Source organism: Equus przewalskii, chromosome 29 (assembly GCF_037783145.1).
Source record: "Equus przewalskii isolate Varuska chromosome 29, EquPr2, whole genome shotgun sequence".
NCBI lineage: Eukaryota > Metazoa > Chordata > Mammalia > Perissodactyla > Equidae > Equus > Equus przewalskii.
The window spans coordinates 34,098,869-34,123,383 of NC_091859.1; the positions used below are offsets into that span (position 1 = coordinate 34,098,869).

Below are 24,515 nucleotides of genomic sequence, written 5' to 3' on the forward strand. Positions count from 1 at the left end.
CAGAGCTGAGAATCCCAGCTACCCCCACCATCCCTCCCAACAAAGTATGCTTTGCTCGTGGTATTTACAAGAAGGATCCGACAAAATCAATGCAGCCAAAAAGAAAAATAAACAGGGTACCTCCTCAAAAACCACATTATTGGAATAAAATAGCCAATGCTCAGTGCAAAACCTCCCTCAGCAAAGGAGAAACCAAGGAACCAGCCTTCTCACGGGAAAAATCCCACATACCAGGGTATTTTCTGGGGACTTAGGTCCCTAAAAAACCAAGTATTATGGTTGAGCACACCCATGTAGAAGTCTAAACTTCAAAGGCTCAGTTTCCACCCTTGGGAAAATAGGTTTTAAGCAGTTACTCAACCATTATCATTTGGCAATTCAAAATTGTCATCTACTTCATAAGTGGTATTTATCATGTGTCCTGTGCTTTGAATCCTCAGCTGAATTTCTAAACGCCACGTATGTGCAGGACACGCCAGAAGGAAGTGATATTACTGGCTGCTCTCTCTCTCATTCCCTTCTTAGAACCCGCTTTATCCATTCAGAATCCAAAAAGCCAGAGCCACTACCAAGTATACACATTCACCTTTACAGAGGCCCCTAAACTAGCAAGGGGAGTCTTGAGGCTGGCAAACAGGCAAGGATTACACAGGAGCACGAATCAGAAGCTGAAAGGGAAGGCGGCAGGGAGAAGGAGGGCCAGGGAGAGACGGTTCCCGCAAAACACTTCTATGACTCCAACTCCAAAGCTGAGACTTAAAAGAACTGTATCAAGCTTCCCCATTTTCAAGCATATCAATGAGAGATCTGAAAACAACATGCATTTTGCGAGGTGTCTCAGTTCGGTATTTTTCCTGCATCCATTAAAACGAGCTACACTATAAAAGCTTATGAAATTCATTGGTTAGGAAATTAAGGTCCACAGTTGATCAAACAGGTTTAGTCTCCAATGGTGGTAACATATCTGAACTGCAACACTCCAGAATCCCTCGGCAGCACTGTAAAAGGCAGAGCAACACACTGCTCCAATGAACTGGGACAGGTCAGCTCTAATTGCTCCTTACTTGTGCGGTTCCTCTATTTTCCTTAACTACACCATCACAAAGGCGCTTTTTACACTTACACACGTGCACTCAATTAATATCTGAGCACAGGAAACTAAACATCAGGTTGCCATGCCCACCCAACACATTTGGCAGTTGAGTTCCACCCCAGCTTCTGTTTTCAAAGACCCCTCTCTCACCTTTAACCCTGATATCAATGGAAAGATCAGGTACCATTCACAAATCGCACAACACCCAGTCTTCACAGGAGCTGGACAGCAGACCCAGGGCCAGACCCCCCCAGGGAAAATCTGGAGAAACAATTACAGCCATGTGCAAGCCCCAAGTGAGGAGCGGGAAGACAAAGTTCAATTCAATAAGAATGACGGTTTCTTAACTACTCGGACCCAGGCACAGTGCTAAATCCTTTGGATCCCAAAGGAGCCCCTGATCTCATAGTCTGGGTAGCGGTGGAAGGGCGGACATTTGAACAAATGTTAATCTAAAAAGTCCTAAGACAGAGCTATGGGCATAATGTTTTGGACACCAGCAGAAATGTGAGAGGGATGGGAGCAGACACAAAAGGCATCCAGGAGGAATCAGGATCGCAACTGATTCCTGAAGACTGAGCCTTACAAATGTGAGGGTGACGTAGGCAGGAATGTCAGGTAGAAGGAACAGAAAGAAAAGCGCAGAGGGATGACAGAGCCTGGGTGGCACAATACGCTCAGGAAGCTACAAGCCCCTTAACATGGACTTGGAGGTGGAGTGTAGAAAGAGATGAGGCAAGAAAGGCAGACAGAAGCCAGGCCGGAGGACCCGGTAGGCCAAAGAAGAGAATGGACTTTATCTGGAAGTCAAAGACAAGCTATCAAATGATTTTAAGCTCTGTTAGATAGATGACTCTGTTAGTAGTCTGGCGGGCGGGTGTGAAGAGACTGGAAAGAGACCACAGGAGATGGAGGCAACCCAGCTCAATTTCCACAAACCAAAATGAGAAGAAAAAGTGCCATCTATTTGATGCAATATATGTAACCAACAAACCTGATAAAATTTGAAACACAAACGACATTTTCACAGTTCCTGCATCCGTATACCACTATAAGAGCCAGTGCATCTGTCACCCACACTCCCAGGAGAGATCCCACAGGGTCCATGAAACGCCCACCTGCTCCATGCAGGGACCGTGATACTTCCGCAGTCCTTTTAGTCTAAGGACTGTGCTAAGGCACAGAAGTAAATGTCTCCTCTTCCTCTAACTAGAGAGACCGCAATGACCACGTCCGATCACCTCCTCCACCCAGATGACGAGCAAATTAGGTTTCCCGCTTGAACACACTGCTCATCTCCAGGAGTTCACAACTCTGGCACTTGATCAATCAGAAACCTGTCAACCACTCCATGCTGATCAAGCAGTAAGCAGGAATTCATTGAATGCTGTTTAGCAGGTTATGAGGAAGGCAAGAAATAAACATTTACTGCTGGGTTCCATGATAGGCACTTTAAATAATCTCAGTTACTCATGAGGGCAGCTCATTAGAGTATGGATTAATTCTCCCAGTTCACAGATGTGTAAGCAGGAGCTTAGATGTGAAATATCTTGCCAAAGGTCATTCGGGTGGTAAGCGGAGGAGCCAGGATTCAAACCCAATTATGAGGAACTCTAAAAAGTGCTTCTTTTACTACACCATACTTCAAGTATATACAGATAAATATAATTACAGATTAAAGCTGCTAATAATAATAGTAATAATAACACTATCTCCCCTTTAAAAATTAAGAGGGACCCCATATTGTACAATCTCGAATTAAGGGATTACTCAGACATCACAATTGAGTGATCACAACCGGAATATCCAAATACTAATAAAAATAGCCATTCCTGAGCATTAGTGACCAAAAAATGTTTAGACTCAGGTCATTAAAGCAATCTGGCTACACTCCAGGGAAATGTATCAAATCCTCCACACACTTTCCCCTCAGAGTCCCTGAGACAGTGTTTGAAAAAACTCATGGCTGATTGCTTGCTCGCTTACTCTCTCATGCGCATGCTCTCTCTCTGTCTCTTGTAAGTGATTTCCCAAACTACTTTACCCACCCCCCACCCAAATTACAGAAATATGTCGGGGATTCACATGGCAGTTCTGATCCGATTTGCCCCAATCCTGGCTCAAGCAGCTTTGCACCACCCTCCTAACTAGATCAGTGCCAGCCAATGGGTTTATTCGAGCTGATCTATGATGGATTAGACAATGAAACCTTAGCCGTGTAAGCTGCCTGCTTGTATTGGGGCTGGAGGAGAGAAGAAGAAGAAACTCAATACTCCTAGGGGCCACCTAAAGCAGCAAACGCACTCGCCTTCCTCGCTCCATCTGTTTGCTCGTGCTCCAATTACTGCCATTTCCTTTCCATCATCTCTGATGCTCTTCCCTCCTGTCTCTGAAGGAAGTGTACGTTTGCCCCAGAATAAAGACATTTACTACATTTTACAAATGCATCAGCAAACACGCAAACCAACCCGCTCACTAAAAGGACCCTCTTTACTGTCTCCAGCACTACTAAAGCCTGACATCCAAGTGGTGGCCTGAGAGATGTCAAAGGGGAGGTCCGCCAGCGACACTCTGGTTCACACTGAGCACCGTGAATGTCTTTCTCCACGGCCCTCCAATCTTGAGGCCTGTCTGCACCGGTCTGCTGTCTATCAAAATGAAAGTTAAATCTCTAGTTAGCATCTTCTGTGTTCACATGTCAGTGTGATAGCGAAAAAAACAACAAGGTGGCTAGAAAATGGCAGAGGGAGTTGGAGACAAATTCAACTCAGGCTACTCCCTTGAGTCACCCACAAGAATAACGCGACTGTGAATTCAGATCTTACTTTCTCCTTCTCAAACACATTTTACAAAAACGTTTTACATTCGTAGTCTTCCCTGCGAGGCTTGACAAAAATGTGTGATTTTTATTGTGACTCTGCCTCAGTTTCTCCATCTACAATATTTACCACTCTGGTAGTGTTATAGGCTGAACGTCTGTGTCCCCCTGGCCCCCAAATTCGTGTGTTGAAGCCCTAGCCCACAATGTGATGGTCTTTGGAGGTGGGGCCTTTGGGAGGTAATTAGGTTTAGATTAGGTCACCAAGGTAGGACCCTCAGGATGGGATTAGCACCCAGAGAAGAAAGGGAAGCTCACTCGCTCGCTCGCTCTCTCTCTCGCCCCGCCCCCTAGCTGCTGGCACCCTGGGAAGGCCATGTGAGCACACAGCCAGAAGGCAGCTGTCTATAAGCCAGGGAGAGAGCCCTCACCGGACACCCAATCTGCCAGCACCTTGATCTTGGGATTTCCAGGCTCCAGAACCATGAGAAATAAATTTCTGTTGTTTAAGCCACCAGTCAAGGCTTTCTTGTTATGGCAGCTCATGCAGACTAAGACAGATAGAAGTGAAAAATTCAATAATTTTAGTGAGACACTGCTCATGAAATTACTTAGAAGGAAAGCACATTATTTTTACAATGCTACACAAATGACAGCACTAAAGACCCAAATCAGAGTCCAAAGAGACATCCACCCAGGAGGAAAGAAACCCCAAAAAAGCAAATGAGAAGATAAACTACTTCAAGAAATACAGCACCCACACAGCACTTACAAGCTACTGGAGCCCCTTCCCTGAGACCAGGGAGAAAGTCTTCCTACTTCTAGAATCAACAGCCAATACAAAGAGCTGCTGCGTCCACTTAGCTGGCCTGGATTCACGGCAGTTGGTCAGCTATGTAAGAATCACATACCAACACTTCGTTCCCATAAAGAATTTTGCTGAAAGCTATAGGTAATAATTAAGGTGCATCCTGCCTTATACAGCAGCTACATTCCCAGAGAGTTGCACAGAAATTGAATTTCTGTTAAATTGTATATATGCACTAGAAAAGCTGACCAAAAGAATTCATTCCTAATATGTTTTATAAAGCCCAGTTTTCATATATACCAGACTTGCTTAAAGTAAAATGAATGACTTACTCCAAAAGCTTAGCAGCTAACTCCACAGGGCCCAGCTTTAGAATCCCCAGTTTAGAGCTGCAGCTCCATTTAGTAAGTAGCCTTAGGAAACTCACCCCAGGAAATTACTTTCTCCTGTAAAAAAGGGTAAGCCTTTGACACTCAAAAGATCAGGGAATTTCATGAAGGTGCTCTCACCCCTGAATTTCATGATTTTTTATAGCTTTGTAAAAGGTAAATTTCAACTTGAACTTAACAAGCATTGAACACTTACTATGTACCCAAAACTGTTAGATATTATGAACAGCATCCTAACCATTAGAATAAGCACAAAGAAAATACAGCTCCCGTCTTCCAGGAGCTTACAGTCTCACTAGGGAAACAAAGACAATAAGCCGATGCAGGGACAACACAAATGATGTACAATTAAGCATCGACACCACAGGAGGCAGGCGGAGGGTCTGACTGGTGCGAACTAACCCATCAGGGGAGGCTTCCTGGAAGGAGCTGGGACCTCAGGAAAACTCCATGTGTGTTACGACGTAAGAAAAAACCAGTTTTAAGCCAAACCCACACACCAAAGAGGTGGCTACTCCAGTTTTTTAAAGTGTATATTTACACAGGGCATACAGGCACTTCTACCCCACTGATACGATCTCCTTAGACGGCCTCACCCCTGCTGGGTCTGCTCCAGCCACACTGCTCTCGTGCTCTCAGACACATCAAGCGCACTTCTGTCTCAGTGCCCCTGCACCCACAGTTCCTCCACCTGAACCCTCTTCCCTCAAATATCTGAAGGGCATTCCCTCACTTCCCTCCAAGGTCACCCATCAGGGAGGCCTTCCCTGGCCACCTTCTCCATCACTCTCTGTCCTTCCTCTGCTTTATTTTTCTTCTTAGCACTTACCACCACGGAATAATGGCCATTAATTTCTTTACTATCTGCCTCTTTCAATGAGAATACTAGTTCCATGAGAGCATTCTTTGTCTTGTTCACTATCATATCTCCAGGCTCTAAAACAGTGCCTGGCACATAGCAGCTGCTCAATAAACATTACTTAAACGACTATGAAATATTCTATCATTATTATCAGAATGATACAGCAAAGTCCTACAGGTGTAGGTCACCTACGCTTCAATTTTATCTTTTCATGAACACTATTTCTCCTCTACTCCTGATTATACCTCAAATTTCAACCTCCCCGTAAAGCCTTCCCGGACCATTTCAGGGAGAAAGTCCATCTCCTTGTTCTGGACCCAGTGGCACAAACCTCCTGCATACTTTAGCTCTAAACTATGCAATGCTTTGTGATGGGCAACTATCCTGCAGTATCTCTTCTTCTGTTCCTCTGGAACTTATCAAAAAAAAAAAAAAAATCACACCTATACACACACACACTTTTTTTTTTTTTAACTTTTCACCCATTTCGTTTACCCCTCTAGATTGTAAGCACCAAGTACCTTAAGGTCAAGGAAATTGACATATTTTTTAAAAGGTAACTTAGAAATCATCCCGTATAAACACTTTATTCTATAACTAAGGAAGCAGAGGCCCAAAAAGAAAAGATCTGGGCCGGCCCTGTGGCGCAGCAGTTAAGTTCGCACGTTCCGCTTCTCTGCGACCTGGGGTTCGCCGGTTCGGATCCCGGGTGCGGACATGGCACCACTTGGCAAGCCGTGCTGTGGCAGGTGTCCTACATATAAAGTAGAGGAAGATGGGCATGGATGTTAGCTCAGGGCCTCAGGTTAGCTGAGGGTCTTCCTCAGCAAAAAGAGGAGGATTGGCAGCAGACGTTAGCTCAGGGCTAATCTTCCTCAAAAAAAAAAAAAGAAAAGAAAAGATTTTCGCAGAACCATACAGCTAGTTGAAGGCAGGGGGCTAAATCAATGATGATTTGAATACCTGTGTGACATGGTGTGTTGGAACTAGAACAATGAGAGTGCAGAAAGTGAAAAATAAATAAAGATCCACAAAGACACAGAGTGAAAAAAACATTCTCTGTGGGATAGTTCTCAGGTGCCCATTTGCACCCAAAGGACCTAATCCACTCCTTCCTCTGCATACTCCCAAGTCTCCATACACCGCTCCATTCCCAAACACTACTATCCTTAGCCAATTTGAAGGCAACCAGCAAATAATGGGACCCAGGAGGACAGCAGGGGTGAGGGAGGTAGAGTCTATTAACCATAACCGACAGAGACAATAAAAGAATACAGACAGGCACACACACATATGCACACACCAAGCAGAACACGCTCACCAGCACCCACATCCCGCCTCCTCTCCTTATCATCCAATGTTAACCCACCTCCCCTGAAGCCTCCCCATATCCCTCTCTATTTTTCCACGGCCCTAAGCTTTGACTTCTCCCAATCCGTCTGCCAGACAGAGTTCTAATGGAGAACAAAAGCAGGCAAACAAAACAAAAGAATTCAAAAATAAACACCAAGAGGGTCACTTTACCCAAATCAACACAAGTAACAGAGTGGCCTCTGCAAAGGAGACGAAGAAGCACACAGCAAACATGCCAGGCTTCCACACAGCTCCCTCTCAAACACAGGAAGTCAGGCAGAGCCGTGCAGAGCAGGGACCAGAGCACAGGAAATCTTTTGGCGCTGCAGAGATTTCCAAGAGTGGTGTAATGGAGAGAGCACAGAAATAGGAATCAGAAGATGAGGCTTCTAGTTTGAGCTTTACTACCAGCTAACTGGGTGGCCTTAGGCAAGTCACTAGTCTCTGGACTTTGGGTTCCCCATCTACAAAATGAGATGGTTAAAACATTTAGGGATTTGAATCCCCTTCCAAAAAAGTGATGAAAACTACTGACTTTCCCCCACCAAAAAGTGCACATAAACTATTTTGCAGAAGAATCTTCCAAGTCTATCCAGGAAGAAGCCCTGGAAAAGATGATGTCTCTGGTCCCTTCTATCTCTAACATTCTACGATTCTAAGAGAATGAGGCAGATGGCTAAACAATTGCTGGTAGGTGAGCCCCACCATTTCATAGAAAGTATTTTCTGAAGAGAAACCAAATCCTACAACGTACAAACGTTTCACGGTCTTCCTCAAAGTCAAGTGACATCATCGCTCCATTTCTCATTCCCTACCCAAATCTACCAGCTTATGCTTGAGTCCACGACTCAGAATCCAGTCTCTAACAGCTCTATAAATTTTCTTTTATACCCCAGGACATTAAAGAGCTGGTCCAAGATGCAATTGGCAAAAGCACAGGAGGGGCATGTCCCGCGTCTCTCTTCAGACTCATAAGCATGCTCCATAAAGTTAATGAGACGAGCACCACGGTGTCCCAACACTACCCAACTCCTTGTACTTCTCACACTCCTTGTGTAACTGATTTAACCCACAACCCAAGCCACATCCCCTTTGGGCTCTCGAGGAGTTTTCTCGCTTTCCACCCCCTCTCCTTTATATGCCGCTGCTTCCCCATCCCAGTGTGTGTCGAGGATGCCAAAAGGTACTCCTCCCTCTTGGGAGGTTTCCCACCACTGTCCCCCCGTCCTCGACTCGGTCCAGCTGCTCTCTGGGCAACAGACCCAGGATCTCCCGGCTCCCACTCCCCCCCAAGGAACCAAGGAAGGGCTGGGAGAAATGGAATCCATCTCAACCATGTTCGATTTCCCCCCAAAACCTAGTCACGCGTCGTGCCCCCTGGTCCCCTCTGGAATCAGGACCCTCGTGGGCACACAGGGGTTCCCGCACCCTTCGCCTCCAGGCCGGAGCGCCCCACCTCCCAACCAGGCCCCGACCCGCCCCTCCCACCGCCCAGCCGGGACCCCTGGAAGCCCGCCCCTCCAGCCCGGGAGCCCCGGGCCGCCCCCGCGGCCACCGGCGCCCGTCCCGCGCGGTCACCTGCATCCCGCCGCCGCCGTCGGCCGCCGCCTCCTCGGTGCGCGGCCGCTTGCTCAGGCCGGGCTCGGCTCCGTCTCCTCCCGCTCCGGGCACCGGCAGCTCCAGCTCCGACTCCCGCTTCATCCCCCGGGCGGCGGCGCCGGGCCCGAGCTGAGGCGGCTGCTGCGGCTGGGCGCCTTCCGCCATCCGCCCGCGCCCCCCTCGCCTCCGGGAGCCGGGCGACCCGCGACAGGCCACCTCCCCCTGGGCCTCGGCCCCGACTGTCGCGACAGGCGGCCGCGCGCCTGCCCCCGCCCCCGCCTGCGTGCGTGCGTGCGCGCGCGCGGGCCGGCCGCCCCTCCGCGCCTGGCGCTCGCCGCGCGTCGCTCGCCGGCTGCGCTGCTCGGGGCCGCCGGCGGGTCGCGACGGGCACTCGCTCGCGCCCCCCCGCGCACACGCCGCCCCCGGCCCGGCCCGCTGCGCGCCCCGCCCGCCTCTCGCCCTCGCGGCGCCCGCCCGCCGGCCCGCGCTCGCTCCCTCACACCGGCCCTCACCCCACGCCGGCCGAGGGAGGAAGGGGGCGGTCCGGCTCCCGAGGCGTGGGGAGGGGTGCCGATTTGGGGGGAGGAGGGGCCCGAGGCAGGAACGAGCTGACTGGCCGGGATCCGCCGACCCGCCACTGTGGCAGCCCCGGGAAGGCGGGGAGAGAGAAAGGAGGAGGGAGGGACCGGGATCTGGGACTCCAGCCCGCGCGGAAGGAGGGGGCGGGGCGGGGGAAACGGAGGGGGCGGTGGCCGAGCCGGCGGAGGGGGCGGGGCCAGTGCCCCTCGGCGATCTCCGCCGCCGTCGCTCCGGGCGCCCGAAAGAGGCCGGGAAGAGATCGGGGAAGTTCGGGAATCTCCGGCACGGGCGAGGGATGGTCCTGGAGGCGCCGAGTCGCTGGAGTTCCAGCCAGCACGGAGGGGGCGGAGTCTGTTTCCTTTGAGGGCGGGGCCACAGCCTCGAGTAGGCGGAGCTTGAGAGGCCCGGGCGCCGGGCCGAAGAGCTGTGCAGGGTTCGCCCTTCTGGCCACGTTGGTTTCAGGCGGTGGGAGAGGCGCTCTGTGGGAGGGGACTCGGTCTGCTCACTCTCCCGCAGGAGAATGGGGATCTCCAGTTGGAAGGTTCAGGAGTGAAGCCACCACTCTATGGCTCTCCTCAGTTCTCAAAGTTTTTACTCTGATCGTAATTATTATCACATTCCTGATCATCTTAATAATATCTGCTCTTTTTAAGAGCTTTACAGTTTACACAATGCGTTCACAGACCCGTTTTGAAGCTGATGGTGTAGGCAGAGCAGATCCCAGGATCTCTGTTTCATTAATGATGAACCTGAAGATTGGTTAAGTCCTGCAGCGAAAAAGTGGCAGATCCACATCTCAGGACACCAGATCATATTCCCTTTCTTTACACTTTGCTGCCTGTGTAACACCTTGTTGCTTACCAACTTCGTGCAATTAGAGATATTCGTGTAATAGTTTCTCTTTCGTACCGGACACGAGGGCATCTATTTTCTCTGGGTCCATATTGTGCCCTGTACGTTAGAGGGAGACAATGATGTTGCATGAACCACCTGGATTCTACTAGCTAGCTTAAACAAGTTACTTCATCTCTTTGGACCCCGACTCCATCACATGTAAAATGAGGTGGTTTAGATCAGCGGTTGGTAACCAGGGGTGATTTTGCCCCTTTCCCTCTCCGGCAGGACATTTGTCAACATCTGGAGACTTTTTTGGTTGTTAAACTGGGGGCTGCTGCTGGCATCTAGTGATTAGAGGCCAGGAATGTTGTTCGCTATCCCATGATAAACAGGACAGTCCCCACAATAGTTGTCCAGCGCAAAATGTCAGCAGTGCTGAGGTTGAGAAACCTGGGTTAGATGATTTCTAAAGTCGTTTCCAGATGGGTCCGTGATTTGTCCTTTGAACTTGGGTTTAACCTGGCAATTGCTGGAACAGCACAGTGGTAACGATCGATCCCTGTGTGGGAGTCAGACCAACCCAGGTTTGAATCCAGGCTTTGCCCATGTGATGTTGGACCAGTGATGACATGAATTTCTGCCTAGAAGGGGTTTAGGGCCTACAGACCGGTTGGAAGGGAAGACTAGAGTTTTCGTAGCGAACACATTGTTTCTACCTAGGCTGTGTTATAGATCAATAAAGGTACCCAAGTTTTAGCTCTGCCACTTACAAGTCATGGTGTCTTGTAAAAGCTACTTAGCCTCTCTGTGCCTCAGTTTCTTCATCTGAAAATTAGGAGAATAATACTACCTTCCTGAAAAGATTATTGCTGAGATATCAAAGGATATCATTATCACTACCATTGGGTTTTTTAAGTTGCATAAGGTGGTTTCAGTGGGGCCGCGAGAGATTAGAATGGGCAGACAATGCTCCCCAAGTCACCCCTTGGTGCAACCACTGTGTTGGGCAAATCGTTTATTTTCACTAAGCCTTGCATTCCTTGTTGTTAAGATAACAATAATAGTCCAGTATAGTTCTCAGGATGAAATGAGACAAAATAAAGCACTTAGCACAGAGCCTAACATATAGGAACTGCTTAATACATGCTAAATATTTATCATCTCCTGTGTTTAGCGATAGCAAGCTACTGATGGGGGTCCATGAGGTTGGAAAGAGAAGCCCAGACATCTCTTAATCAGCTGTTTGGACCATTAAGTGGGAAGTCCAAGTGCTTGCAAGCTTGTTCTTGAGCTGAATTAGGCAGCCCCAGCCTAACTCAAGGGTCCCAGCTGGCAGTACCCCACAGCAGATGGGCCTTGATCCTGTTCAGAGCATTATGGCTTTGAAGAAAAATCAGAATGTTTCCTAGCAGCCTATGAAACAACAATGGCATTTTTTTTTTTTTAACCTAGGGACCTCAGTGGTTGGTTTTCAGAAAATTTGACTTTCTAAACTAGTATCTTAAGAATCCTCCTCTCCTTTCCACCTGCCTTGCCAAAATACTGAAATCAAAATGACGCTGGGCCCTTTCTGGGCTGCTCCATGACCCAGCAAGTAATGATATTTGGGATCAGGACTGCTTGTGACTCAAATTATTGTTATTCAAGTAGCACACATTTCCCCAAGAAATAGAGCAATGCGGGATAGGAATGTTTGAATGACCAGGCAGAACAAAGAGAAACTGGACCCTGCCCTGTAAACAAGCCTTAAGCACTCAGGGAGAGAGAGATGAGAAGCCTATAAATAGTCGAAGCGGCCCAATGTGCCCATGGCGCAAAGACCAGGATCATTTCTTTCATATACATCTGCAGCTACCTGTTTGGGAACAGGTGATTATAAAACACTACAAAGGAAGAGGACAATTGAAGAATGTTTTCCTTGAGAGAATTTTTAGCTGCAGAAACTACTGAAGTCCTAATATTTATTCATTTCTCCCTTTGACAAACTGTGAGCAAAAGTGCGGGATACCAAGATGAATAAAATTGATTCCTGGTACCAAGGAGTTCACAGTCTAGGGCAGCAGGGATGAACAAATAAAAAGACAACTGTAATGCACCATGATAAGGACGTCATCTCTCATTGTGGAGGAGAACATGGCCTCTGGTGTCAAACAGATGTGGGGTTGAGCCTGACTTGGCCATATCTCTGAACTTGGACAAGATCCTTAGCGTCTCTAAGGCCCAGTTTCTTCATTTGTATGACAAGCGTTGGTAGTTCCCAACCCAATATCCATTCTCCTCTTATTCCTTACCAGCAGAACCCCATTTTTGTTCAGGGCACAAATCTGCCCAGCTTTAAAAAGAGAAAGGAGGAAAAAGAGAATTCTCAGGCTCCCTGGCTGCTAAGCGTGGCCACATGACACAGTCTGGCCAGGGAGATATAGGTAGGGGATAGCGTCCCTTCCCAACGATTAAGAGAAAACCGCAGGAAGAAAAGGCTCTTTCATCCTTTGCCCTTTGTCCTTTACCCCTCCTCCTGACTGGAACACAGATTGGAAAAACAGCCGATATCTTGTGTCCACAGTAACAAAAGCTACATGCTAGGGGTGGTACTGCGGACCCATCACAGCAGCCTAGCCCATCTACCTCTAATTTATTGTTATTTGAGCAAAATAAGTTCCCATTTGGTGAAGCCACTGTGGACAGTTTGCTACACACAGCCAAACGCAACTCCTACCTGATAGAATCTGTAAACCGAGGATAATCACAGTATCTCCCGCGGGTTCTTTTGAGCATTGAATAATGCATGTAAGGCACTTAGCATGACACCTGGCTCATAGACACACTCAATAAATGGTAACTTAGACCTTTTTACTACGTTACTCCTATTATCCTTATTAATATGACTATTCTATATGCCAAAAGCTAGAGGAGCTATAGGAAGATGGAGCTCCCCATGCCTGGGGGAGACAGGACAAGCTTCACCAAGGATGTTGTGTTTGATCTGGGTCTTTAAAAATGAGCAAGAGCAGGAAATGGGAGCAGGATATAGTTTCTGATAAAAAATGAGCAAATTCTTGTGTGCCTGAGAAGGCTTAGGAGGAGGCCAGCACTATTCACCAGGAGAAAACTCCAATAAGGAGGTGCTGGCACAGGGCTTGGAGCCAGAGGACTGGAACTGGACCAGCTGTGGTCCTCACACTGAGGCTGAGAGGTGAGTGGGTGCCCGAGCACCTAGCCACAGGGCGATTGTGGGCCCATAGGATATAATCGTATGAAAGATCTAGTCAAAAGCCAGTTATTCTTAACCCCGTACTCTGGTTACCGACAGCCGTCAGACAAGCTGGTGGTACAAATCTCTGTATTTATAAGCTCTTTGAGAACATGAGCACTTTCTTAATCCCTTACTGGATTTCTGTGTCCCTAGCACCGAGCACAGAGCTTGACACAAAATGTGTGGCTATTCCAACAATCCTGAAAACATTCAAAAAGACAACCCTAGATCTCACACCCTCCCTGAAAGACCAGATAAAGACCGAGAGCAGAGCGGATGATCTTAGAAATGCCATCTTAACCATGCCCCCTTCTAAATAAAGACAGAGCACTGGGGGCCTGAGTCCTTCCCCAAAATGTATCATCTCTCTGATCAGAGAGAGAAGAGTAGATATAAATAGAAGAGAGCATTTTCTACTCCAAAGCTTTCTTTTCCCAAAAAAGAAAGTCAGAGAATACCCTTGATAATTCATCGGCCAGAGGAAGTGGAAACCACTCCTGCCATGTGGCCGGCTTTTGCCAGAGCAGATACAGAGCCTCATGAGAAACTGAGTTCAGCCAAAAAGGACTGTGTGATGTTTAGGCCTCATTAGGACTGTAAAGCCAGCCGTCAGGACACAAACCCCGCTATTGACTTTGACCTCACTTCCCTACCTCCCTCTGCTCGTGGCATTATTGAACCTGGGTTTTTCCTATAGGCCAGAACCTTGCCAACCCTTTTGCCCTTCACATAATGTGTTTGTCTGGTTTCTATTTCTGTAGTTTGATGAAGGATGATAGCAGGGTATTGAGTTGTTGTTTTTCATTTAGTGCCGTCACCGCCCTCACCCTGCCCCCGAGCCCCCACCCCGCTCTCAAGTCAGGTTTTCATTGTCTGTTTTGTGCCTTGCCCTCGGTTTTTATTGCTTCCTTACAGAGTGGGGGAAGGCATTTTATTTTATTTTATTTTCCATGCTCCAGTATACATAACCTTGTGTATCCATCTTTCCTGAGAAGAATCATGTTTTAAATTAGAAATGACCTCAGAAGGGAAAGGCCAGGAAGGTTCAGATAGCCACTGAGCCCCTAATGCATGCCAGGCCCAGAACTAGGAGCTTTTTTTTTGCATTTAATCCTCACAATATGTCTGCAAAGCAGGTAATGTTACATCTCATTTTACAGATGAGAAAACTGAGATCCAGAGAGGTGACACGACAGGATCAAGGTCACACAGATGGTTACTGACAAAGGAACTCTTATCTCCCTACTCCAGGTCCACTGCCCCTTTGCGCCTCACCCTGTCCTTGGGGACTTTGTAGGGTGTTTTAGTTTGAGGGGAGGATCCAAATCTCATGGGGAAGGGGGAACAAAAACAGTTTAACTTTAGAACAGAACTGTCTTGATCGTACATTCCACCTGGGGCATCAGCCCCTGGACCTTTGCTGCATCGAGGCATTGGGTCTTTATTGTCCCTACTGGCACCTGCTCAGATATCTTCCTCTGGGTCCCTGACTGGCTGTCGATATCCATCCCAGCTGGCCTCCCCTGAGCTGTCCTGTCTGCTCCTCAGTCACTGATCCACCCAGGGTGCAGCTTATCAGGGCCTCTCCAGGAAAGGCTCTGTCTTGTCGGCTTCACACCTCTGCCACGGGCATGGGGAAACCCTGGCTGCTCCTACACTGCTCCGGGGCCTTGGGAGTCTCCAAGAGGCTGCCTTGGGCCCCTGCTGCATAGACACATGAGGAGGCATCCATACTCCTCATACCCTTGCAGGAGGGGAACAGTGCAAATATGCCCTCAGCAGGCCTGCCTACGGGAGGCGAGGCTCTGATCTCTTCTCCCTCCAGGTGCCACCCCCACCTGGAGCTCTGTTTCTCCCTCTGTCTTCCCCAACGCTCCATCTGGGAGGAGGCAGGAGGCAGGGGTCCCCCAGAGACCCATAGGAGACTGCAGCTCTGTTGTTCTCCTCTGTGCCGCCCTCTCTCTCCCTCAGCCCTTGCCACATCTACCTCTCCTGGGTGGGGGCCGAGACTGGTCCTGGCTGATTCTATTTCTGGAAAAAAATCTCTAAGTTTTGTAGGGCGTAGATTTCATGACCAGAGTCATACAGAGTTTAGACTTTGGGAGTCAAAAATACCAAGCTTTCAAAACACAGAAATTTTTCTCTCAAGCCAACGCATTTCAAAAGTCTATTTTGAAATTCAAAATCTGAGTCCTGGCTCTCCTTTCTCTTTGCATTTCCACTGTAACAGCTTTATTCTTGAAAGAGAGGGAGAGTGGGAATTGTGGAAGATACCTGGGAGCGGGGGGAAGACAGAACCTAAGTTAATATTTCTGTGGCAAAGACAGTCTCTACACCCATTCTTCCTCCTGCGAACACAGGGACACCGTTCTCCACCTGCTTTGCAGTCAGGATGGGGACGTATGACAACGTTCTGGCCAATGGAATGTGGCTAAAAGTGACAGAGGCCACTTTCAGGCCTGGCCCCTAAAAGCATCCCCGCCCATCCTGTAGCCCTCTCTTTCCTCCCTGCAGCAGCTGTGGAGACCTGTGAGCTAAAAACAGTAACAGCACAAGAGGAACTGGGCCTGGGTACCTGAGTCATCGGTTGGAGGAGAGCTGCATGAGAAATGAAACTTCATTGTGTTGAGCCACTGAGGTTTGGGGGGTAGGGATGGTGTGGGTGGTGGCGTACAGCAGCTTACATTCCTTACTCTGATGAATGAAATACCTACATATTGTTCTACCCCATCATCAACAAATTAAAAGATCAGAGATTGGGAATCAAAAGCTTGACCGTTAAAATCTATGAAACTGAAGATGCATAAAATGACACCAATTCTAAGAAAAGATTAAGTAGTAGCTTTGCACAGTATTCAGAGCTTGATGTGGAAGGAGAATGATGGGAAAGAAAAGAAGAATGATGTCTCCAATCTCTTCTTTCAACCACCCTGGCATAATACCTGGCATACTGAGATGCTTGATAAGTAATGATTGAATGAATGAAAAATCCATTAACCTATCAACTCTGATTAAACCCAAGACATTTACTATTTTAGGTTTTACAGGGAAGAGCAAAAGAGGCAGAGATGAAGAATAGAGAAGAGGAAAAAAGGAAGTAGGGAATGGTGAGAAGGCAAGGTGGAAACAATTTTCCAGTAGACGTGCATCCTTCTCCATTCCCACCTTTATGACTTAAAACAGAGCTTATCAGCCAGAACCCCTGTAATTTTGTGCTCTACATGCTTACCAATGCACAAATGTAAGATTTCAATTCCTGTTTACTATTGGCATTAACATACAAAATGAAACTGAGCATGGAAAATGCCACCAAGAGAGGTAGGCAGAAGCCAATAAGTTGGAAAAAGCCATTCTGTCCCTAAGACTTGGAATCATGAAGACTTTGGGGGCTTCAAGGGGTTTAATAAATAGCGCTTCTCTTCCCTATCAAGTCAGGAAACAATTTAGAGACAGATACAAGAGGCATAGAGAGGACATAAAAATGTTTAATTTATTACTGATAAACATGAAGTTTGAATGTGCAGCCAAATGGATGTGCTGAATTAGACAGACTCAACCACCAAGCCACGGGCATAGCTGGGAAACCGCAAGCTGCCCCCAACAGGGAGAGGCTCCTTCCTGCATGGCAGAAAGCTAACCAGAAATCCGCCCCTCAGAGTCAAGCACACTTGAAGGAAGAGTAAGGAAGGAGCTGTGCCAACGCATGTCTAGTTCTTCTTCCCAAATCACCCATCAGATAAATCTCGCCTTCTGTCAGTCAGCTTTGGCTAAGGGACGTGGCAGGAACAAACACCTCTAAGTTCTCACTCAGTGGCTTACAACCACAAAGATTTCTTGTTCACATATCCATTGTGGGTTAGCTGTATGTCATCTTCACTCTGGGACCAAGGCCAATGGATTGGTCCATATCTTGGTCATTACTGGTCTGTGGCAGAAGGAAAGGAGGGAGAGTGGTGGACCATATGATGGAAGGGACATACCTGTATTCTCTTCTCATTCCGTTGGCCAAAGCAAGTTACATGGCCAAGCCTGCCTTCAATGGGGTGGGGATGTTTAATCCTCCTGAGGGAGAGGCAATGCATATTTTAAAATAATAATACAACCTACTACACTCCTTCTCCCAGGGGGGAAATGAAGACGTGGGATTCACTTTTCCCAATCTGTACCCAAAGGCCAAAGGAGAAGTAGCAGATGCTGTTGTTGTCACACACATGTCCCCTTGGCCTACCATGGGATTCACCTGTGGGTTCCGCAGACACTTCTCACAGTGTCACCTGCTTCCTAACTCGGACACCTGCCAGAAGGGCTTTCTCTGGCTGCAGGAGCATCCTTGAGCCATGGAGCCAAGGGTTCCAGGAGCACCTCCAGGGAACCCCTTCACCAAGGAGCCACAGAAGTTGGTGTATAAGGTTCCCATCTTCCTCACCTCTCGGTAGGACAATTACAAGGTATTTCTACACCATCGGTCAGGGGATCCACAATGAGACTGAGCCCCAGTTGCCCACAGTGGTAACTGGCTCATGAGTGTACCTTTTCCTCTCTTTCCTTCCTTTCCTGTCTTCTGTCCCCACTGCCTCACTGTGCTTCCTGAGATCGTGACTCAAATCAACCACTGCACCCATGTTTCTGGATCAGGGTCTGTGTTGACGAAACCCAACCACAGCAAGGATGGAAGAGTCTCCCGTCAAAGACCTATTTCCTAATCTCTCATCATTCTCCAGCAATTCTACTTCTGCCTACTCAGACTCACAGCACAAAACAGACAGTGTGGGCGCAAAATTAATCAAACAATCAGCAGCACCTTCCTTTCAGTGGGAACCGCCATGTTCTAGTAATTCACCAAAATGACCAACACAAGGAGAAAGAGGAGAAGGACCCTCTATGCGTTCTCTAGGCCTTTTAGAAAACGTGGAGTTGTTCCTTTGACCACATACATGCAAGTCTACAAGAATGATGTTGTAGACATCAAGGGAACAGGCGCTGTTCAAACAGGAATGCCCCACAAATGTTACCATGCGAAATAGGAAGAGTCCACGATGTTACCCAGCATGCTGTTGGCAGTGTAGTCATCAAACGAGGTAAGGGCAAGAGTCTTGCCCAGAGAATTAATGTGCGTTTTGCACATGAAGCATATTAAGCACTCTAAGACTGAGATAGCTCCCTGAAACATGTGAGGGAAAATGATCTGAAAAAGAAGGAAGCCAAAGAGAAAGTACGTGGATCAACTGAACCACCAGCCTGCTCTTCCAGAGAAGGAAACTTCGTGAGAACTGGTGAAAAGGAGCCTGAGCTGCTGGAACCCATTCTCTATGAATTCAAGGCATCACAGGCGTAAAATAAATAAACAAACAAATAAATAACAGGCCTCTGGATTGTAAAAAATAAATAAAGTAACTAACATTTATGTGCTAAGCACTTTCCTATACTGAACCTCACTATTTAATTCTCAGAATAAATGTTTGAGGTTGATATCATCATCCCCATTTCGTGGATGACGAAACTGAGGCTCAGAGAGGCATCTCTTCCAGGTGCTGAGGCCTCTGGCCATGTAGTACCAGCTCCCCCACACTCGTGGGGAGGCTTCTGGCTTCTTGTCAAACCACCTTGACTTTGCGGCCATTGCTACTGGTGTGAGCCGGCCTCCCCCTTAGACATCTCGGTGCCTCTCTTTCTTCCCAGCCTGTAATTTAGGATTTCTCAACTGTCCCTTTATGTCCATCGTCATGCCTCACACACAGTTCATTCACATTCAGCAAATGTCGAGCGGCTCCTAAGTGGCGGGATTGTTGGAAGCTCGGGGAACATGACGGTGGAGAAGACAGATCAGGTTCTTGCTCTCAGAGAGCGTATTTTCTGGTGAGGAGAGAGGAACAAATAAGCAAGACAAATGTTGGTTAGTGATAGCACTGCTCGGAGAACCAGAAGAGGGCGAGGGGATTGAGGAGGACTGAGTGGCCATTTTTCACTGAGAGACCAGAGAAGGCTTCTGCTCTGAGGGTCACTTTTAAGCTAAGAGCTAGATAACAAGAAGGTGCCAGCCATCAAAAGCTATGGGGGAAGAACATTCCACGCAGAGAGAGCACACAAGGAAGGCCCTAAAGAGAGTACTGGCATGAGGAGATAAAACCAGGAGGGTATTGACAATGACACTTGCCTTCAGGTGGTACACAATTATTACAGGCAGGCCACACTGGGTCCTGTGCTTTGAGGAGTCAAAACAAAGAGGGTGGGCTCCCAGCTTGATCTCCCTCACAACCCCTCCTCACGCCCCTCCTATTTTAGCTCATTCCCTCTCAACACTGCTTGGACTCTGGAATCTGCGCCCACTCTCAACCTTGGTGAAATGAACTGCTTCTTCAATATCCCACTGTGGCACTCTAGCACGTCCACCACATGGTACTGGAATTCTGCCTCAGCTCTCTGCCTCCCCCCTAGACTAGGGGCTCCAACGGAGCTGGAATCTCGCTCGCTCTCTCTCCCTCCCTCTCTCTTTCCTTGTCTCTCTCCTCCCCTCTAGCCTTCAGGAAAGTGTAGGACACACAGTAGATGTGCTAAGCACGCTCCCTTAGCACTTTGCAACAGTTCCAGTGAAGTATTTAACACATTGCTACTTCTTAACATGTCTACCTTCCCCTCCAACCGTACACCAAGGGCGGCAAATTCAGATGCCCACACGGACCAGGCAGGGAAGACACATGCCTGTAGCAAGTGAAGGCAAACTAATTTTCATGTAATTCTGGAAAGTTGGATTTTTAGGTGATATCTCCAGATATTTAAATGTTGGCAGTTAATTATTTGGAAAATTTAAATGAGGCACCAGCCCCGAGGCTGAGTGGTTAAGTTTGCGCACTCCGCTTTGGTGGCCCAGGGTTTTGCTGGTTCCGATCCTGGGCGCAGACATGGCACTGCTCATCCAGCCATGCTGAGGCAGCATCCCACATAGTACAACCAGAAGGACCTACAACTAGAATATACAACTATGTACTGGGGGGCTTTGGGGAGAAGAAGAAGGGGGAAAAAAAAAAAGATTGGCAACAGATGTTAGCTCAGGTGCCAATCTTTAAAAAAAAAAAAGTTAAATGAGTCCTCATGTGTATTTTAAATGCATTTAAAATAAAATGCATCAGGGGCCGGCCCCATGGCCGAGTGGTTATGTTCGCGCCCTCCGCTTCGGTGGCCCAGAGTTCCACTGGTTCAGATCCTGGGTGTGGACATGGCACCTCTCATCAGGCCATGCTGAGGTAGCATCCCACATGCCAACTAGAAGGACCCACAACAACAAAAATATACAACGGTATACTGGGGGGATTTGGGGAGAAAAAGCAGAAAAAAACCCCAGAAGATTGGCAACAGATAGCTCAGGTGCCAATCTTTAAGAAAAAAAAGAAATAGTAACAAGTAACTAGTGAGCCACTAATTGTTAAAAAAATAAATAGAATGCATCATAAGTGAGTTTTATTCGTAACGGTATTCTCAGTATCTCACACAATGAATGACAAATAATAGCTGCTCAATACTATTTGTTGAATGAATGAATAAATAAAACAAATAACCTTTATGGGAATTAATCAAGTCAGCTCTTCTCACTGGAGTCCATCTAAGACTTAATTCGCCATCATTTGCCTTCATTAAAATTGGATTCCAGGTGAAACGTAGGATGGACTCAGTTTTCTTTGTGACATCACGTAATGGGATTCCAGTTTGTTTTCTTTGTTGCTCCACTATCCCAAATGACTCCAGTGGCCCTGGGGTTTTCTGGGAAGGAGATCAAATGTCTTCAGAGCAGGCTCATTTCCACGGTGGCTCTGCTGGGTTCACACACTAATCAGACAGATGACTCATGACGAAACGCTCAGAATCCAGAAACGTTGCACTGACGTTGGTAGAATCGTAGCCTGTCAACACTGGAGGCACTCTTAGCCATGACCTGGGGACTAGCCTCTAGTTGCATAACTCAAGTAGCAGAGGAAGAAACTGATTTGGCAAGTGACCCCCTCACGTGATTCTTGGGCCCCACCCATCTCTCCTCCTCTCACTGCTTTCTTTGACTCTGCTCAGAAGGGAGCCATATGTACTCATCTCCCACCATTTCTAAGGCAGGGACCAGTCTTTTCGAGAATCACCCACATAGGTCATAAAGCCTGCGGACAGGTTAACAGTGTGGGCTGGCTGTGGACCCCTCTTGTGCTAACACCAGGACTGCTGCCCTGAAAGGGTTTCTTGACAAACAGAGAACTACGGTTAGGGGCTTCTGGGAGCTGTGATTCGAAGGCAGGGATTGGGTCTTTCCTATTTTGTTTGCCAATAGCACTCAGCAGAGGCTTTCTGTGTAGCAGACACTAAGTATGTACCTGTCCAGTAGTGCCTACTAAGTGCTGGGCATTGTTCTAAACAGTGGTTCTCAGGGCCGGCCTGGTGGCGTAGTGGTTAAGTTCACGCACTCTGCTTCAGCAGCCCGGAGGTTCCCGGGTTCAGATCCTGGGCGTGGACCTACCCACTATTCACCAAGCCACGCTGAGGCAGCGTCCCAGAAACAAAGGAGAGGAAGACTGGCAACGCATGTTAGCTCAGGGACCATCTTCCTCACAAAAAAAATTAAAAAATAAAAAATAAACAGTGGTTCTCAAGGTACAGTCCCGGGTACTCCTGGAGCCTCCTGAGGCCCTTCCAGGGGTCCTCAAGGTGAAAATTATTTTCACAACATTACCGAATGGTTTTACCCTTTTCTCTCTTCTCACTCATGAGCGTACAGTGGGGTTTTCCAGAGGCTACGTGATGTCTGTCAGCTTAGGGAATGTGTGCTTGTGATTCTTGTGTTTTGAAATTTTCTCAGTTTTAATTTCGGATATGGTAAATATCAATAGATACACCCATGTAACAAGTTTTTGAAGTCTTATTTAAGAACTATATTTAAGAGTGTAAAAGGGGTCTCAGAACCCAATATTTCGAGATCCAGTATTCTAGAGGAAGTAAGACGCTAATAAATACCATGAAAAAACCAAAAAGTAGCAAGGGATAAGAGGGACTGGAAGGGTCTGAGAATGGGGGGCAGGCGATGGATGCAGGGGAGCGGAGGGGCAGCTCACGGTATCAAACGGGGTGATACAAATTTGGCCTCATTGAGAAATAAACCCACAAATCAAATATCTGATATCTCTGAGTTGCCATTTAAAATCTCCTAATTTATCCTATATTTAAAAATTTTATTGTGAACTGAATCATAAATATATAAGAATCTATAATTTTGTGTGTACCGTTTAAACAAAGTGGTTAAGAAATAAGATTATTTCTGACAGCTTAAAAATGCCACTGTGAGGGGCCGGCCCAGTGGCGCAGCGGTTAAGTTTGCATGTTATGCTTCTCGGCGGCCTGGGGTTCACCAGTTCGGATCCCAGGTGAGGACACGGCACCGCTTGGCAAGCCATGCTGTGGTGGGCGTCCCACATATAAAGTGGAGGAAGATGGGCACTGATGTTAGCTCAGGGCCAGTCTTCCTCAGCAAAAAGAGGAGGATTGGCAGCAGATGTTAGCTCAGGGCTAATCTTCCTCAAAAAAAAATTCCACTGTGAGCCCTCCAACTGTAGGCTGAATTTTGAGTTAAGTAGTCCCCTGCACTTCTTTGCAGTGTTGCCATCTGCACATGGATATGCATGTATCCATAAACAGTGCATTGTTTCATTTTGGAAAACTGAGACGCAAGCTCAAACCATTGTAAGGAAGAGGCACTATTGCTCCTAACAGATGAAGTCTCCCAGGAGAAAGGGAACTGGACGGAGTGTGGGATCACAGTGTGGCTCCAGCTGTTTACAAGAGCTGCTTGTACGGAAGTCAGTGGGTGTTATCAGGGCATCTGAGAGGGCTGTAGGGTGAGCCAGGTACCGCACGGCAGAAATACAGTCATAGGAGAGGGCGACTCTGTATTGCTTTTGTTTTTGCTTCATGACCTGTCTCCAGGTCTCCGGAATGGGTCAAAGCTGCACACTTCTATGGAGCTGAAACAACAGCAGGGCACCGTAGGGAGAGCAGAAACTCCACTAGCACCTGGTCAAGGCAAGTCAGATCTAGAAAAAAATCAGAGCTCTGCTATCCAGGCATTCCCTTCTTTGATCTAGAATCTTGGTAATAATGCCCCAAACATGTCTGTCCATATGCTGAGTCCCAGGACTCTCTGGATTGGCTGAACTGGCTACTCTCTGACTCTGTAGAACAACCACGCTCTCTCATGTACTCGATCTCCAGTTTACTGAACCCACATCTTCCTACTTAGTGACTTACGCTCTTTGTTTTAGTGGAGTTTATCCTTCAGTAGCTTGCTGAGAAAAGGCTACACAGGAAAGTATTTGGGATCTTGGAATATCTGAAAATGTTTTTGTGAAACCTTCATACCTGGTTGATACCTTCACTGAGAATGGAATTCCAGATTTTCATTTTCATTTTCATTCAGACTTTTGAAGACCCTGGGTCATCTTCTAGCCCTCAGTGTTGCTATGAGAAGTTTGAAGCTATTCTAATTCTGTTTTTTTCCTCTGGAAGATTGTAGAATCTTCCCTTTTTTTCCTCAGTGCTCTGAAATGTCAGTGATACGCCTCTGTTCAGGTCTGTTTTCATCCATCATGGGGCACTTGGCCCTTTCGGTTTAGAAGCTTACATTCTGCAGGATTTCTTGAGGTTTTCATGAACAATTTCCTCCCCTCCATCTTCTCTGTTCTCTTCTTCTGGAACCCCTATTATTCTGATGTTGGATCTCCTGCTCTGGACTTCCATTTACTTTTCTTCTTTCCTGTCTTCAATCTCTTTGTCTTTTGCTCTAATTTCTAAGGTGTTTCCTTATTCCAACTATCATATCTTTCATTTCTAAAGCTCTTTCTAAATCTTTGAATGCTTTCTAAAGTTATCTCCTTTTGGTTTCAGTTCAGGAATGCAA

General features: G+C 47.4%; 1 protein-coding gene and 1 pseudogene across 20 annotated transcripts in view; one reads left to right on the forward strand and one right to left on the reverse strand.

The window, feature by feature from the left end:
* RBFOX2 (RNA binding fox-1 homolog 2) overlaps positions 1 to 9,568 on the reverse strand; it is a 265,853-nt gene extending 256,285 nt beyond the window's left edge. For 3 of the 20 annotated variants that reach the window (XM_070600248.1, XM_070600257.1, XM_070600294.1), the window contains exon 1: positions 8,902 to 9,347. In XM_070600248.1, the coding sequence (XP_070456349.1) occupies positions 8,902 to 9,087 (186 nt within the window). In that variant the 5' untranslated portion in view covers positions 9,088 to 9,347. Of the gene's footprint in view, positions 1 to 8,901 lie in introns of all 20 variants that reach the window. The other 17 variants (XR_011534750.1, XM_070600259.1, XM_070600264.1 and 14 more) reach the window with 13 other exon arrangements.
* An 8,867-nt stretch (positions 9,569 to 18,435) lies between these two features.
* LOC103563658 (large ribosomal subunit protein eL21 pseudogene) lies at positions 18,436 to 18,926 on the forward strand (annotated as a pseudogene).
* Positions 18,927 to 24,515: the final 5,589 nt, after the last annotated feature.